The following is a 14442-nucleotide window of genomic DNA, read 5'->3' on the forward strand; positions in this document are numbered from 1 at the left end:
TCTCCTTATTGAAATGGTGGAAGAGCCATCATGGTCACTCTGTTGTTGCAGTATTCAAATATTCAATGCTTTCCGTTTTTACATGCCCACAACATAGTATGCAAAGTGCAATCATCTTGAAAAGGAAAAGATTGGAAGCGTAAAATAGACAAAGCATATCCAACAGATTGCTCAAAATCTCAAGGGTAATATCACAAAGCATTAAAGAGACCCACTTGTTTCAAAAATCATGAGCTTGTACAAAGAAACGATACAAAATACTATCATTGACACAACAGGCGGTACTAGCATTTTCATTCCATGGTTTTGCAGCTACGTGCACAGACATACAAATATCATGGGCATGACTATTGCATAACATACTATTGAGATCTTACGTCAAATACAGATATGACCAGAGTATAACTTATAAAGTTTAAGCCAATCTTTACCTTTCAAGTTAGCTTCAGGGATTAAGTTCAAGCTTAAATTCTAGATGATAATAGAGCTTATTGTAGATTTGATATCGGGTCACCCTTTGCTATATAAACAAGTCAACCTGGTCCATTTTCCAGTGTAATTACGCCAGTCCTACAATATCGCTTTTGGGTTTAGGCAAATATATAGCTTTTGGGTTGAGTTAAGCTAAAGTAAAAATTTAATACATACATAATAGAAATCCATCTAATATCACTAGAAAGCCAAAACGTGATGCAGGAGTTTTCTGTTCACTTTTTTGTTCGTTGTGTCATGTGTGACCGGACTTCTCTTTTAATTTTCTTGCTTTAGTGATTGTGACTTGAATATTGAACCGGCATCACTCCATGGCCTAGTGTAAAATATTGATGTAAAATCCCAAGAGGAAGAAAATACTTGACCTTGTGACATAAATGGAGGCTGGTTTTGCTTTCTTAAATTACTGTTTGTTTCCTCTGCACGCAAGATTGTTCCTTGGATCAACTAGACCTTCGGAGCGTCGCTAGTGTGTCAATTTCAAAAATTTTTAGTGTGACCTGTCTTAACATTAAATCAACTTCATAAATATTTAAGCAACCTTGTCAGCAAGGACAAAACATTGGCATTAATAAGGAAAGGTAAACTGAGGGAAAAAAAAAAACTGTTAAAAAATGAAAAAAGAAAGCAAGAAGTGATCTTAAGCAATGGTTCAGAATTTCTAAAGTTTTTGGTGAGCTTGGTCGTGCTAGAATAATTTGAGATAAAAAGGTGGGATTCCACCATCCAAAGGAGGCTTATATACGGCCTTGGCACACAGTGCACATCCTAGTCCATGCTATATATTTATGTGCTGCTCCTAGCTACACATTGGAAAATCAAGTTAAAAGGAACATCTTAACTTCTCTCAATCCCCAATCATCACCACCCATCACCACTATTACCACCAAAAGACTGAAAATCCCTCACTTCTTTAGCCATGCCACAGAATTGCATAGCACCAAAACCAGAATACTGCAATAGTCATCAATCTGTGGAAGGAACCCCAGAGATGACTGAGACCCATAACTCAAGTGTCCTCTCCTTCCCCATGCAAACCAATGAACAACAACAATCTTTACCAAAACTCATTATGTACCCCATAACTTTGAAGGTAATTCACCTGCCACAAAATAAGAGTTCCAATAGTACACATATTCCACACTAGCATTGATTCAACGAAAGCAGCAGCATATATACACATTCATGAGATATATTTAGGTACTAATCTTTTAGCATATGTTGTGTTTTGGTTTTGCAGTTTGAGGAATTGGTGTACAAAGTTAAACTAGAGCAAAGAGGAGTGTGTTGGGGCAGTACATGGACTTGCAAGGAGAAGACCATATTGAATGGAATCACAGGTGTGGTGTGTCCAGGTGAAATACTAGCCATGTTGGGGCCATCAGGTAGTGGCAAAACCACACTTCTCACAGCTCTTGGAGGCCGTCTCAGTGGCAAATTATCTGGTAAGATCACATACAACGGTCAACCTTTCTCAGGTGCCATGAAAAGAAGAACAGGTTTTGTGGCTCAGGATGATGTGCTATACCCTCACCTAACTGTCACTGAAACTCTAGTGTTCACTGCACTTCTAAGGCTACCCAACAGCTTGACCCGAGATGAAAAAGTTCAACATGTAGAGAGAGTGATCACTGAGTTAGGACTAACTCGTTGCAGGAGTAGCATGATAGGAGGTCCACTTTTTAGAGGAATATCAGGTGGAGAGAAAAAGAGAGTGAGCATAGGCCAAGAAATGCTCATAAACCCAAGTCTCTTGCTGTTAGATGAACCTACTTCAGGTTTGGATTCCACCACAGCACAAAGGATCCTCAACACTATCAAACGCCTTGCTAGTGGTGGTAGAACTGTTGTGACCACTATTCACCAACCCTCTAGTCGCCTCTACTACATGTTTGATAAGGTGGTCTTGCTCTCTGAAGGGTGCCCCATATACTATGGTCCTGCTTCAACTGCTTTGGACTACTTTTCATCTGTTGGTTTTTCCACATGTGTGACTGTCAATCCAGCTGATCTATTGCTTGATCTAGCCAACGGTAATAGCCAGTAATCATTTGTTTCAGATTGAATCTTTTCTTTTCTTTTCTTTTCTTTCTTCTTTTTTTTTTTTTTTTTACCAATGATAGTTAATAACTACATAACCAAGGACTTCAAAAGTGGAAGCTGGGCACACTTTTTTCTTTTCATTATTGCTTAATTGGCTCTCTTTTTTTTCTTGAAAAAAATAAATACTTTTGTTTACTTGAGATGGAGACGTGGTCTTGTCTGTTGGAAGTAGCTCTCCAAAATTTTCTTTCCTTAAAATGAATTGTAATGAGTGGGACATGATTTTAAAAGCTCCTGAAATTTACTATGGTAAACTCATGCATCTCTTGAGTTACATATATGATATATGCATAATCAAATTTGGTATTGTTTTGAAGGAAGTAACACTAACAATGTCATGACAAAAATTGAAAATTGCAGGGATTGCCCCGGATTCCAAGCATGTAACTGAACAAAGTGAGGGGTTGGAACAGGAGAGGAAGCAGGTAAGAGAATCTCTCATATCTGCTTATGAGAAGAACATAGCTACAAGGCTGAAAGATGAGGTTTCCAGTCTGGAAGTGAACAACTACAACATCACAAAAGATGCTTACGCAAGTATGTTTTCTATCTTTAAGGGAAAAACAATCACAGCAAAAAAAGTTACTCTTTCTGTTAATAGTTTTTAGTGGTCTTAAATGCCTTTATTGGTGAATTGATGCAGGAAATCCCATAAAGCCAGAGCAATGGTGCACAAGCTGGTGGCATCAGTTCAAAGTATTATTGCAAAGGGGAGTAAGGGAGCGACGGTTTGAAGCCTTCAACAGGTTGAGAATATTCCAAGTCATAAGTGTGGCTTTTCTTGGTGGACTCTTGTGGTGGCATACTCCAGAGTCACACATTGAAGACCGGGTAAGTGAGAATTGCTTTAAGTTTGAGTTTATCTTTTCTAGTTGATGATGTTGATAACCAATAATAACATCAACTAACTCAAAAAGTTAATTAGGCCTTTAATCTGACTGAATTTTTTTGTTTTCTTTACTTTTCATATTCATGTCAACATCACACCATTTCAACTTCAATCCTGTGTTTCCTGAAATCAAACTATGATTAATATTGCATGGCCACATTTTTATTTTGTAAACTATAGCCCTCAAGAGTGACTAATAAGGTGTTGTGCATGTAATGCAGGTTGCATTGCTCTTTTTCTTTTCTGTCTTCTGGGGATTCTACCCTCTCTACAATGCAGTTTTCACGTTTCCTCAAGAGAGGAGAATGCTGATCAAGGAACGGTCATCAGGAATGTACCGCCTTTCTTCCTACTTTCTAGCTAGAACAATTGGAGACTTGCCACTGGAGCTTGCACTTCCAACTGCATTTGTCTTCATAATCTACTGGATGGGAGGGCTTAAACCTGATCCTGTTACTTTTATACTTTCCCTTCTTGTGGTTCTTTACAGTGTTGTTGTCTCTCAAAGTCTTGGCTTAGCATTTGGTGCTATTTTGATGGAGATTAAACAGGCAACAACTCTAGCTTCTGTGACAACACTTGTGTTTCTCATTGCTGGAGGCTACTATATACAACAGATTCCTCCATTCATAGTGTGGCTCAAGTACTTGAGCTATAGCTACTACTGCTACAAGCTGCTTCTTGGTGTCCAATACAATGAAAATGATTACTATGAGTGCTCAAAGGGGGAGTTGTGCAAGGTTGCAGATTTTCCTCCTATCAAATCAATGGGTTTGAACCATATGTGGGTTGATGTGTTCATTATGGCCCTCATGTTGGTGGGTTATCGGCTAGTTGCTTATTTAGCACTGCACAGAGTTAGGTAGATCTAAATTATGGCAGAGCTTCCATACACATAGCACGAGAACTTGAAGGGTTTTTGTACAAGTCAACTGAGGAATAATACTTAGAATATTAGACTTTTAATGCAACTCCTGTAATGAAATTTGATCAACTCCATGACCGAGTTGGATGTACAAGATTGTCTTTTCTTAATAGTTTTAGAGAATACATACTAACTCTATGTTTCTACTTCAGTATAAATTCAACTGCTTGAATGCAAGGGATAAATGCCTATGCCGCGTGATAAGAAGCATGGAAAATAACACTGCATTTTACTCTGCATAAAAGGTCAAAGATAGCGACCATATTAAGATTGAATGCTCAAAACCTTTTTTAATCACTTAAACACAGTTGTGGATCGTTTTCAGGCCTTGGAAACCACAAATTTGTTGTTTCATTTCTCCCAGAAGAATTTCCAACTAAAGAGGACAATTGTCTGAATAATTTTTTCAAGAAGGCATTAGTGACACACAACAAAGAGATTTTTCTAATTTAAGTGAAATTTATCAGAGTTTTGTTGAATTTTTAGCTTATCATTTTCAGGCCTTTGAGACCACAAGTTTATTGTTCCATTTCTTCCTTAAGAATTTCCAAATAGAGAGAACATTTATCAGAATAATTTTCCAAAAGGCACTAGGGCACATAACAGATTTTTTTATTCGAGTGAAAATTATCAGAGTTTTGTTGAATTTTTTGCTCAAAATGTATGGTGCTTTAGAAAGCTCAGAAGAATTAGCATACCATTAAAATTGATCCAACCAAACTAACCAAGTGATATTCATCATCCAATGATGTATAAAATGATGGCTAAATTGAAAACCAAATGATAATGAAGATTAAGCCTAGTTAATGCACATAATGAAGAGTAAGACTAAAATAATTGGTAATTGAAAGTGGATGGATGGCAATGAGTTGTGACTTGCGAGTACCAAGAAGACCAAAGAAATCTGGTTTATACTTCATGTAAATAAAAAAGTGACACCTAAAAGATCCGTGTCACACTCTACTTCAGCATAGTGCATTATCCACTCTAATCACTTTGAAGTTGGACATAGAAAAGGACTGTCTATAACACTGCGTAAAAACAGTGACATCTCAAACAGGTAAACTGTAGGGTGTAAGATCTCTCTTTCGGTTTGTCAATCAATTATTAGCTTCATTTGGAGGAGAAAAATAAAATACGTAGTATACAGCTTATTTGGGTGAGCAATGGAAAAGCAAAGAAGCAGTGCAGGGTGATTATTTGACAAAAGTTAAGATTGATTCCATCAAACGTAGAACATAATGATAGCATCCTTGACGTTGCTCATTTGCACCAAGTGTTAGGTATTTAGTCATAAACAATAAAAAGGTACTGCACCTTAAGAGTTATTTCATTCATGATAAAGCCTTAAGTAATCAAAGTCAGGCTGTCGATGATGTTTAATAAATCAACAAAGTTAAGGAAATGAATATTTTGAAGTATACAAAATGTTATCACTATGCTTACATCCAGAAGTGTTAGATAATATTAAAAATTTTGAGTGTGGGTCCATTGGAATACAAGTCACCACTAGGCCAAAGTTAATTAAAATTGAGGGAAGTGTTAGATAAAAGTCTCACATTGGTGGGATACAATAAATTTAAGGGTATATAAGTTTAAAAAAAAGTTGAAACGAAAGTCATAACTAAGCTAAAACTAGTTGAATTTGAGGAGAGGTGTGTTAAATAATAAAAAGTTCCATTGTGAAGTGTTAGCGACAAATTAAAGAGAATATATAAATTCATAAGTTTAAATTTGCCAAGTCTTTTTAGATAAAAAGGAAAAAAAAAAAAAAGGTCAATCAAGCTTGAAGTCCACTCTTCTCATACTCTTGGATCGGACCTACACTTAAAATTCTAATATTATCTATATATATGTGTATATATGTATATGTATATAGAAACCTCGCGGTTGAAATTGAAAAACAACAGTAAAATCTGATACCTTTGAAGTCCAATTTGGTCTCTACCTAACTCAAGCATCAGAAGTGAAAGGCTCTAAATCTAATCACACCTACACATTATGCAGCCATGAGTTGACCACACGGTTCAATGAAACCCCTTGATGCAGGCATTATGTGTAATTGTCAAGCACGTGTGATTGAACAGCTGTAAGAATTCTCCCTGCTCCCACACTACCTCCAAAAAGAAGGCACATGAAAATATAATGGAAGTTCTATTCCAAGGTGCATCAGGCTCATTTTCATTGTTAGTTAGAATGTTACACCAAATTTACTTTTTCATCTCCATTATTGTGTACCTATGTGAAGGTACTTCTAAAACTCATTCTTCCTATTTGGCCTAATGCTTTTCTTATTTTGTGTACAAAACAAACATGCCCTCGTGTATCATGTCTATCCCAGTAAAATCAATAACTTTGTAGATTACATGGGTATGACGTGCATTTGGAATATTCCATTTTTTTAACATAATCCACAGTGGACTCAGTATATAGCACAAACCCAACTTTCAAATTTCAAACAACCAAAAGAATTTACACTTTCTGGAAGATGAGGTCCAAGAGATGCAGTACAATGTAACTGACCTCAGCTCAGCCTACAAAATTTAACCAAAAGCAGTCATGGATGAAGAATATGCTGTTTATTTCCCAACATTGTTACTAGTTACCTAGAAAGAATAAAAAAAATTGAGGAATGTAACTTATCCACGGAAGAATCATTATATCATCAAGAGATGTCGTTTAACTAGCATTCAGTTAATCATGATACTAAACAAGAAATTGGTCAAGAACCAACAAAATATTCAAAATTTGGCTCAGGAACCAGATACCACCAAAGCTCAGCAATCTTTCCAAATTGCTGAAATCCAATAAGAACCCATTCAATTCAACATTTTACATATGAGTGGGACCTCATAAAGACTTCATTCTGAAATAGAGAAGTCAATGTGAATGATGCTATGTTTACAGCACATTGCACATATCCAAAGTGGTAGTAACCAAACTGAAAATCTCAAGAAATTACAACAACAAAGAAAAATTAACTTATATCCACGGAGGAATCATGATATCATCAAGAGATGTTAACTAGCGATCTAGCATTCAGTTAATAATGATACTAAACGAGAAATTGGTCAAAAGTAACCAATACATATTCGGAAGTTAGCTTAGGAACCAGATACCACCACCAGATACCACCAGGGTTCGCAATCTTTCCAAATTGCTGAAATCCAATGGGAAACCATTCAATTCAAAAAATTTTCATGTGAGTGGGACCTTAGAAGGGCTTCATTCTGAGGTTGAGAAGTCAATTGAGTGATGCTTCTATGTTAGCAGCACATTGCATATATCCATAACCAATACCGAAAGTTTGAAGATATTATTATTGACATTTGTGCTAAGGGTGTTTAGGTATCCTATGAAATATATCATGAACAAAGCTTAGATATAGGCCCCATAAAAATATACATGCACGTATCAAATATAAAGAAAATGGTCTGTATTCATTGAATTCGAATCTTTTCTATAGAAAAAAATACAACAAAATTACACTGAAAGCATAATGAACAGTGATATATAGGACAATTCTGCTCCAAAAAAGTGCAATACCTTAACCACATGTATGTCTGGAAAACTCAACCTAAGAATAAAATGACGAATAACATACTACACGCTTCTATTTGTTTCCTCTGTTTCAATAGTTACTCCCAAAAACAATTTCACCACCCTCAAGAAAAATCAACTACATGCAAAGAAATCTTAGGGTCTTTTGGTTCATGTTTGCTTTCAATCATAAAACTACTAAGAATTAGCATTGTATTCACAGTAAGTCTGTAGCGAGAAGGTTGTCAAATAATGTGAACATGTTCTTCTTAATCTTAAAATTGTATTCATAATACTTCTGTTTTTGGTTCAACTATTGCATTCACCATATGAACAAGATATCATTGCATGCAGAGAAATCAGAGTAATATGAAGTGCATAAATTGATTTTAGTTTACAAAAGAATTTTAGTTGTTTTGCTCTTTATTTTCTCAAGAAATACTTTTACTCAAACTCAAAAGAGTCTCTTACAATTTAGACACTAACATGTATTTATCAATAACTTATTATTTTTTTTCACAAAAATTAATGGTACGAAAATATATTCTAACAATTAGGTGGGTGCTTCAGGTCAAAGAAAATTTATGTGAACGGATTTTGGGGGTGTTCATGTCAGATTCAACTTAGCTCGATCTTGAGCCAAAGTTTTATTGAGGTCAGTTTTTATGCAACATTGTAAAAGTCATATTGGAATGGCCACTTAACCAATCCAACAATAAATGGTCAATGTTTTTTATTATTGGGTTCAATCACAGTACAACCAACAGTCAAATTAATTAAACTATAACCCCAGTTGAACTAATTCAGTTTCTGAAACAAGGTTTTAATGGCCTGGTAACCTTTTTTACGTTTTTTTTTTTTCTTACAAGTACATAATAAGATGTTTATTTACATTAGGTCAAATTTAATTTTGAGTCATGTCAAAATTAATATAAGCTAGTAAACCAATTCTTTTATAGACCATAATTTTTTTAATAATAATAATATTATTATTATTAATGATATTTCTTAATCAACAATGAAAGATTTTTCCTTTTGAAAGATTACGGAAACAACATTTTTAAATAGTCTTTTCAGGCCACAAGTTGTGATTCTTCTTGTCAACGAGATTTTTAATTTTTTTTAAACTAACCTTCTTCATTTCCTTTTGAATAATTAAAATATTAATATATGTCAAATTTAATATATTGCATTTTATGACTTTCCTTTGTTTTTATACAACTTTGTTCAGTTCATTGTGGGCCGGTCCATGTAAGCTAGCCCAAGTTAAGCTAACATGTTTTTTTTACTTGAATTTAACTCAGTTTGGTTGGACCAAAAACAACTTCAGTATGGTCTTGACCAAAAACATAAAAGAACTCAGTTCGGCACCATTAATCAAGTAAGGCCTTGACCAAAAATAAAAGTAGTCGATTCAACCTAAATAAATTTAAAAATATATTTTTTTTTTTAAATATTTAACACAATTCAAATTTGAAACATATAATATATTTTACTAAATGCCACACCAAAAAAAATTTAAAATGGTAGGAATAATCAAAGCCAGGTCTGTTTCCTTGTGAGCAATTGTTTTCTGACCTTCAAATAATTCATTATTTTAAAAAACATTTGTTAAATAAAAATATTATTTTCAACTGTTTATTCTTATTCACAAAAGTTAGCTATTTTTTAAATTAATTGATGAAATTATTGGCACAGACTAATTTAATTCTATAAATATATACAATTTATTTTAATATCTGAATATGATCCAATATCAATTAAATTAATTGATAATCGATAATTTTCAAGGCGACTTTGATACATTCCTCTAATATTCTTAAGAACAGATAAACAGTGTGAAAGAAACAGAAAAAGACGCTGTGAATCGGAGATGGAGGGGGAGGAAGGAGGAGGCATAAGGCTGAGCAAGAGAATATCAAACGGAGAAGTTGACTACAAGACCAAATCTGGCACCGCTTGGAGCCACTCCTATCTCAACCAGAAGCCATGGCACCCTCTCTCTTACCCTAACCAACGCCGCAAGTGGATCGCCGAACAGACTCACGCCAATCACCAACGCCGCGCCGATGAAGTCGCTCGCGAGGTAACGCTTCTTCTCTTCACTTTCTCAATTCAAATTCCAATTCCAATTCCGATTCTATATAACCTTCTTCTCTTCGAATTTTCAGTTCGCACAGGAGCAAGAGTTTTTTCGCCAGACCGCGCTCATCTCCAAAAAGGAGAAGGAAAAGGTTCGCATCCTCTCTTTTCTCTCTCTTCGTTTCTCTTTCTGACTATTGATTTGATTTTAGGGTTTTGGTGCCGTGTGCATAGGTGGAGTTGATGCAAGCGGTTAGCTTCATGTATGTTCGTCCTCCTGGTTACAATGCGGAAAGTGCAAAAGCTGCGGAGATGAATGATGAAAAGAAAAGAGAAGATATGAGCAAGGAGCCTCAACGTGCAAATGTTGATGATGGACCTTCCTCTTCCATGTATCTTCTTTTCTCGCTTTGTTTATGATAATTGAACTATTCTGTGACTAGTTTTTGTTCTTGTGTGATTCAAAGTGTTCGTTGTTGCTTACTTTCTAGACCGCAGAGTTCGTTGCATTTGAGTGAAGAGAGGAAAAAACCGAGGCCAAAGGATGTTTTTGGGCGTCCTCTGCCAACTGAAGAAGAATTTGAAGTTCTAAAAAATGCGCCGAGGTATGTTGCTTGGTGTTATTTGCTGTGTTTTGTTTATTTCTGTTGTTGCTTAGCCTGTTTATATATAGAATGCTCTCAAATACGGTGTGGTGTTTGAAATAAGATAATGATGCGTTTTTTTTCAATTTAGTTGGATAGGTTGGTATTGCAAATCAGAAGCTGAATTGATTATACTAGGGTTTATGTCTACGAACATAGATTTTTTACAGCACTTGGAGATTACTTTTGTTGGTGTTATTGGTATTGTGTTAAATACCACAAAAGGATATCAGAGAGAAGCTTAAATTATTTATCATTGACTCACTTGGATAATTGGGTGGCTATTTGTTAAATGTAGCTCAGAACATGTTGAAGTTGAAATAAGGACAAAATGGAGCGAAAATTTTGTCAATTTAGATCATGGATTCTATATATCCTGTTCACTGTTGAAACTTGAAATGATAGAGTAGACTAATTAATTAGTCTTTTCAAAAGATTTTTCCCTAAGTTACTGATAATAGGGTGTGAATTACTGTCACCTCATAAATTATACAGCTCTTTTCTATTTTGAAAACTTGCACTAGCTTTTTTTTAATTGGTATATGTCATCCTTTAATGAAAGTAACATCTAGGTTTGAAGTTTAAACTTATTGGAGGTGATAGATTCACCAGAGGAAGCTATTCTTCCATCCTCCCAATGTGAGCTACATATCAAATCACAATACAGGTGTTGAAAGTGACTGAAATCTGTTGTGTCAAGTGCATCCTAGATTGGTTTGTTAGTAATCAATGGTCTAGTAAAACTATACATGATTGCTGCACATTCCTATTTTTTATTATTGAGTTTAGGAAAACCATATTTCATACTATTCATTTTGACATGGCAGCGTATTCTCCAAGTTTAATTGCTGCCTGAGACCAACATGAACTGCTATAAACCTATATAATTGTATCTTTAGTGACTGAGTAATTTTTAGGCTGGAAACAGGAGTTCCTGCCAGGGTGAAACCATTTGGAGTTGAAGTCCGAAATGTAAAATGTTTAAGATGCGGGAACTATGGTCACCAAAGTGGTGATCGTGAATGTCCATTGAAGGATGCTATAATGCCTAGTGAGGAAAGCAGATTGAAAAGAGATGATCCCTTGAATGCTATCCTTGCCCACACAGATCCTACTGAGGTCAGTTACTTTTTTAATTGAACCATTGTTTTGGAAATTTTACAACTTGGTCTTTGACATTGTGGATTGGTACTGATCATTGGTAGAATTGGTTTCATTTTTTGTAAGTTTTTCATTTTTTTGTTTACAAATTTGCTACTTTGAACATAGATGTTTTTGGTATTCTTTTATTTCCTTACTTATTCTATTAAATAATTAATGCATTGTTCCTCAACGCAATTACACTTTGAAGCCACTAAATTGCAATATACTTATTATAACTTCTTTATAAAAAGAATATAACTCATGTCATAGTGAGATGGCTTGCATCTTGTCGTCACAAACTGATCTTCATATGTGCTGAGAATTTCATGTGCAAGAATGCCTTATCTTACTTTATCTCAATCAGTAATTAGTTTAAGATCTGTGGCACATAATTCACTTGCAAACAATTGTTGAATATTGATAATTCAAGCAAACAATTAAGAATTTAAGGTTAGTGTGCGTAGAAGAAAAAAGAATATTAGTATCCACATGTTTCTTGTTAGTATCCACCTGTTTCTGATTGTATCTTTTCATACTATTGAAGGGAAAATGCTTCCTATATATCACACTTTTCAGAGTTTTATTTTTTGTGAAAGCTGAAAGTGAAAATGTTCTAGCTGAGAGATTTTGCCTAGAAAGTTTTTGAGTGAAATCCTTGTGGAAAGGAAAAACTGCCCCTGATAGGTGAAGGAAAGAGACTGTGAAATCACAGATTTTGACATGCCTCCCACCAATGCCTGTTGTTGCGCACAATTTGCTGTTGGGAACGGCACTCTTATATTTGTCTCATGCAAATTGTAGTCTGAATGCAATTTAGATGGCTAGTACTTCCTCTCTATTTTTCATCTAAATAGATGATAGTGTAATATTGGTATATATTATATTGTTTGACAAATGATGCAGCCCCTAAGATGGGAACTCAAGCAGAAGCCAGGAATCAGTCCTCCTCGTGGAGGGTTCAAGCCAGATGATCCCAACCAGCAGATAGTTGCTGAGGACATATTTGATGAGTATGGAGGTATCTGCTAGCAGCTCTTATTTTTAATGTAATTTATGCATTAAAAGTCTTGGATGTTTGTCATAACTGTTGCACCTATTTTTCAGGTTTTCTTGGTATGGATAATATCCCAGAGCTATTAACCAACTTCTCTAAGAAACCGAAGAAGTCCAAAAAGAGCAAGCGCAAAAGGCAGCAACAAGTAAATTCAGAAAGCGAAGAATCGTCAGATGATGGAGAGAGGAAGGGTATGAAAAAAAAGGTTAAGATAAGCAAAAAGAAGTGTGGAAAGTCAAGCTCATCAGAAACTTCAGTCCCTGAACAAGGTCATGGAAACAGCAGACACAAGAGTTCCTATTCGTCAGAAGATTCTGACAGTTACAGGAATGATAGAAGTAGGTCTAAGCGAAAGGGTTCCTTTTCACCTAAGGGTTCTGAACATCCTAAGCATTGTAGGAGTAATCATGGCAGAAGAAAGCATTCTTTTTCACCTGAGGGGTCTGGTCCTGATGAGTACCACAGAAGTTACAAGAGCAGTTATAAGCATTATTCATCTGAAGATTCTGACAGTCACGGGGATGATCGAAGTAAAAGGAATATACAAAAGCATAAGAGGAAACATAGCAGAAAAAGACATTCTTATTCAGACGAGTATTATGGTCCCGCCGGCGATCATGCTAATCACAAGAGCAGGGATGAGCTTTCTTATTCATCTGATGATACTAATCATCGAAGACAACTCAATGTTAAAAGAGGCAGCCATAAGCTCTCATCAACAGTCCATTGTGATTCTCAAAAGCATAATGGAAATTATGGTTTTGACCGCTACAAAGGAAGTCAGAAGAGCAGCAGTGAGCGTTTTTGTTCATCTGAAGATTCTGAAATCGACAAGGATGATCGAAGGTTCAAACGAAAGCACTACCATACGCCCAAGGGTTCGGAGCATCCTGAGAGTGATATGAATAAACAGAATAGAAAGAAACAGCGTTATTCATCCAAGGATTATAGTGCTGATGGATATCATAGAAGTGAAAGAAGTAGGTATGAGCGTTCGTATTCGTCCGATGATTCTGATCATCGTGAGAAACATAAGTCAAGAAGGAGCAGCCACAAGCATTGAATAGCTCATTGCAACTGTCAGAAAAATCGAAATTTAGAGCATGTAGTGCAAGTCTTCTCAAGGGGAATGCCAAAATAGTAAATATCGTCGTTATCGACAGTGTTCACCAGTCTAAGAAGTTTTTTTTAATGTGCTAAAGAGCAAGCAACAATTTGTGTACCATGAATTTGTTGTATTATTTATATGGTTTTTCAAAGTACCTTTGGGTAACAGAGTTGGCACACCTTTATTTTTGTCTATATTAATAAAGAAGTCTTTTATTTTCGCTTGTACGAGATTTTGATTTTTTCACACTTTGAAAAAGACTAACCACCGACATGTTTTCACATCTAGATTTCGGGACTCTTATCACTAAATTCAAACATGTTTAAACTTTCATTCCTGGTATAAGAAAAGCATATCTTTAAGTAATATTATAATTTTCATCCTCAAAATCTCAGTTCATTTTTTATTTTAATTTAGTCTTCTATTTTATTTATTTAGTCTATTTTCAATTAAAGCTAAGTT

General features: G+C 35.3%; 2 protein-coding genes across 3 annotated transcripts; both read left to right on the forward strand.

Moving 5' to 3' along the window:
- The first annotated feature begins 1411 nt into the window (after positions 1 to 1411).
- On the forward strand, positions 1412 to 4350 carry LOC113869769 (ABC transporter G family member 14). Its single transcript, XM_027506238.1, has 5 exons — positions 1412 to 1585; positions 1733 to 2525; positions 2956 to 3132; positions 3239 to 3426; positions 3706 to 4350. The coding sequence occupies exons 1-5, from the start codon at positions 1412 to 1414 to the stop codon at positions 4348 to 4350; spliced, it is 1977 nt and encodes a 658-aa protein (XP_027362039.1).
- A 5387-nt stretch (positions 4351 to 9737) lies between these two features.
- LOC113868877 (uncharacterized zinc finger CCHC domain-containing protein At4g19190) lies at positions 9738 to 14201 on the forward strand. 2 transcript variants are annotated; one of them, XM_027504842.1, is made up of 7 exons: positions 9738 to 10035; positions 10121 to 10183; positions 10266 to 10423; positions 10523 to 10636; positions 11593 to 11794; positions 12722 to 12836; positions 12923 to 14201. In XM_027504842.1, the coding sequence occupies exons 1-7, from the start codon at positions 9823 to 9825 to the stop codon at positions 13933 to 13935; spliced, it is 1878 nt and encodes a 625-aa protein (XP_027360643.1). In that variant the 5' UTR covers positions 9738 to 9822; the 3' UTR covers positions 13936 to 14201. The 2 variants fall into 2 exon arrangements, with proteins under 2 accessions (XP_027360643.1, XP_027360644.1); XM_027504843.1 differs by having other exon boundaries at positions 9810 to 10035; positions 10244 to 10423; positions 12923 to 14195.
- Positions 14202 to 14442: the final 241 nt, after the last annotated feature.

This window comes from Abrus precatorius, unplaced genomic scaffold (genome assembly GCF_003935025.1).
Source record: "Abrus precatorius isolate BTA unplaced genomic scaffold, Abrus_2018 Scaffold6, whole genome shotgun sequence".
In the NCBI taxonomy this organism is placed as follows: Eukaryota; Viridiplantae; Streptophyta; class Magnoliopsida; order Fabales; family Fabaceae; genus Abrus; species Abrus precatorius.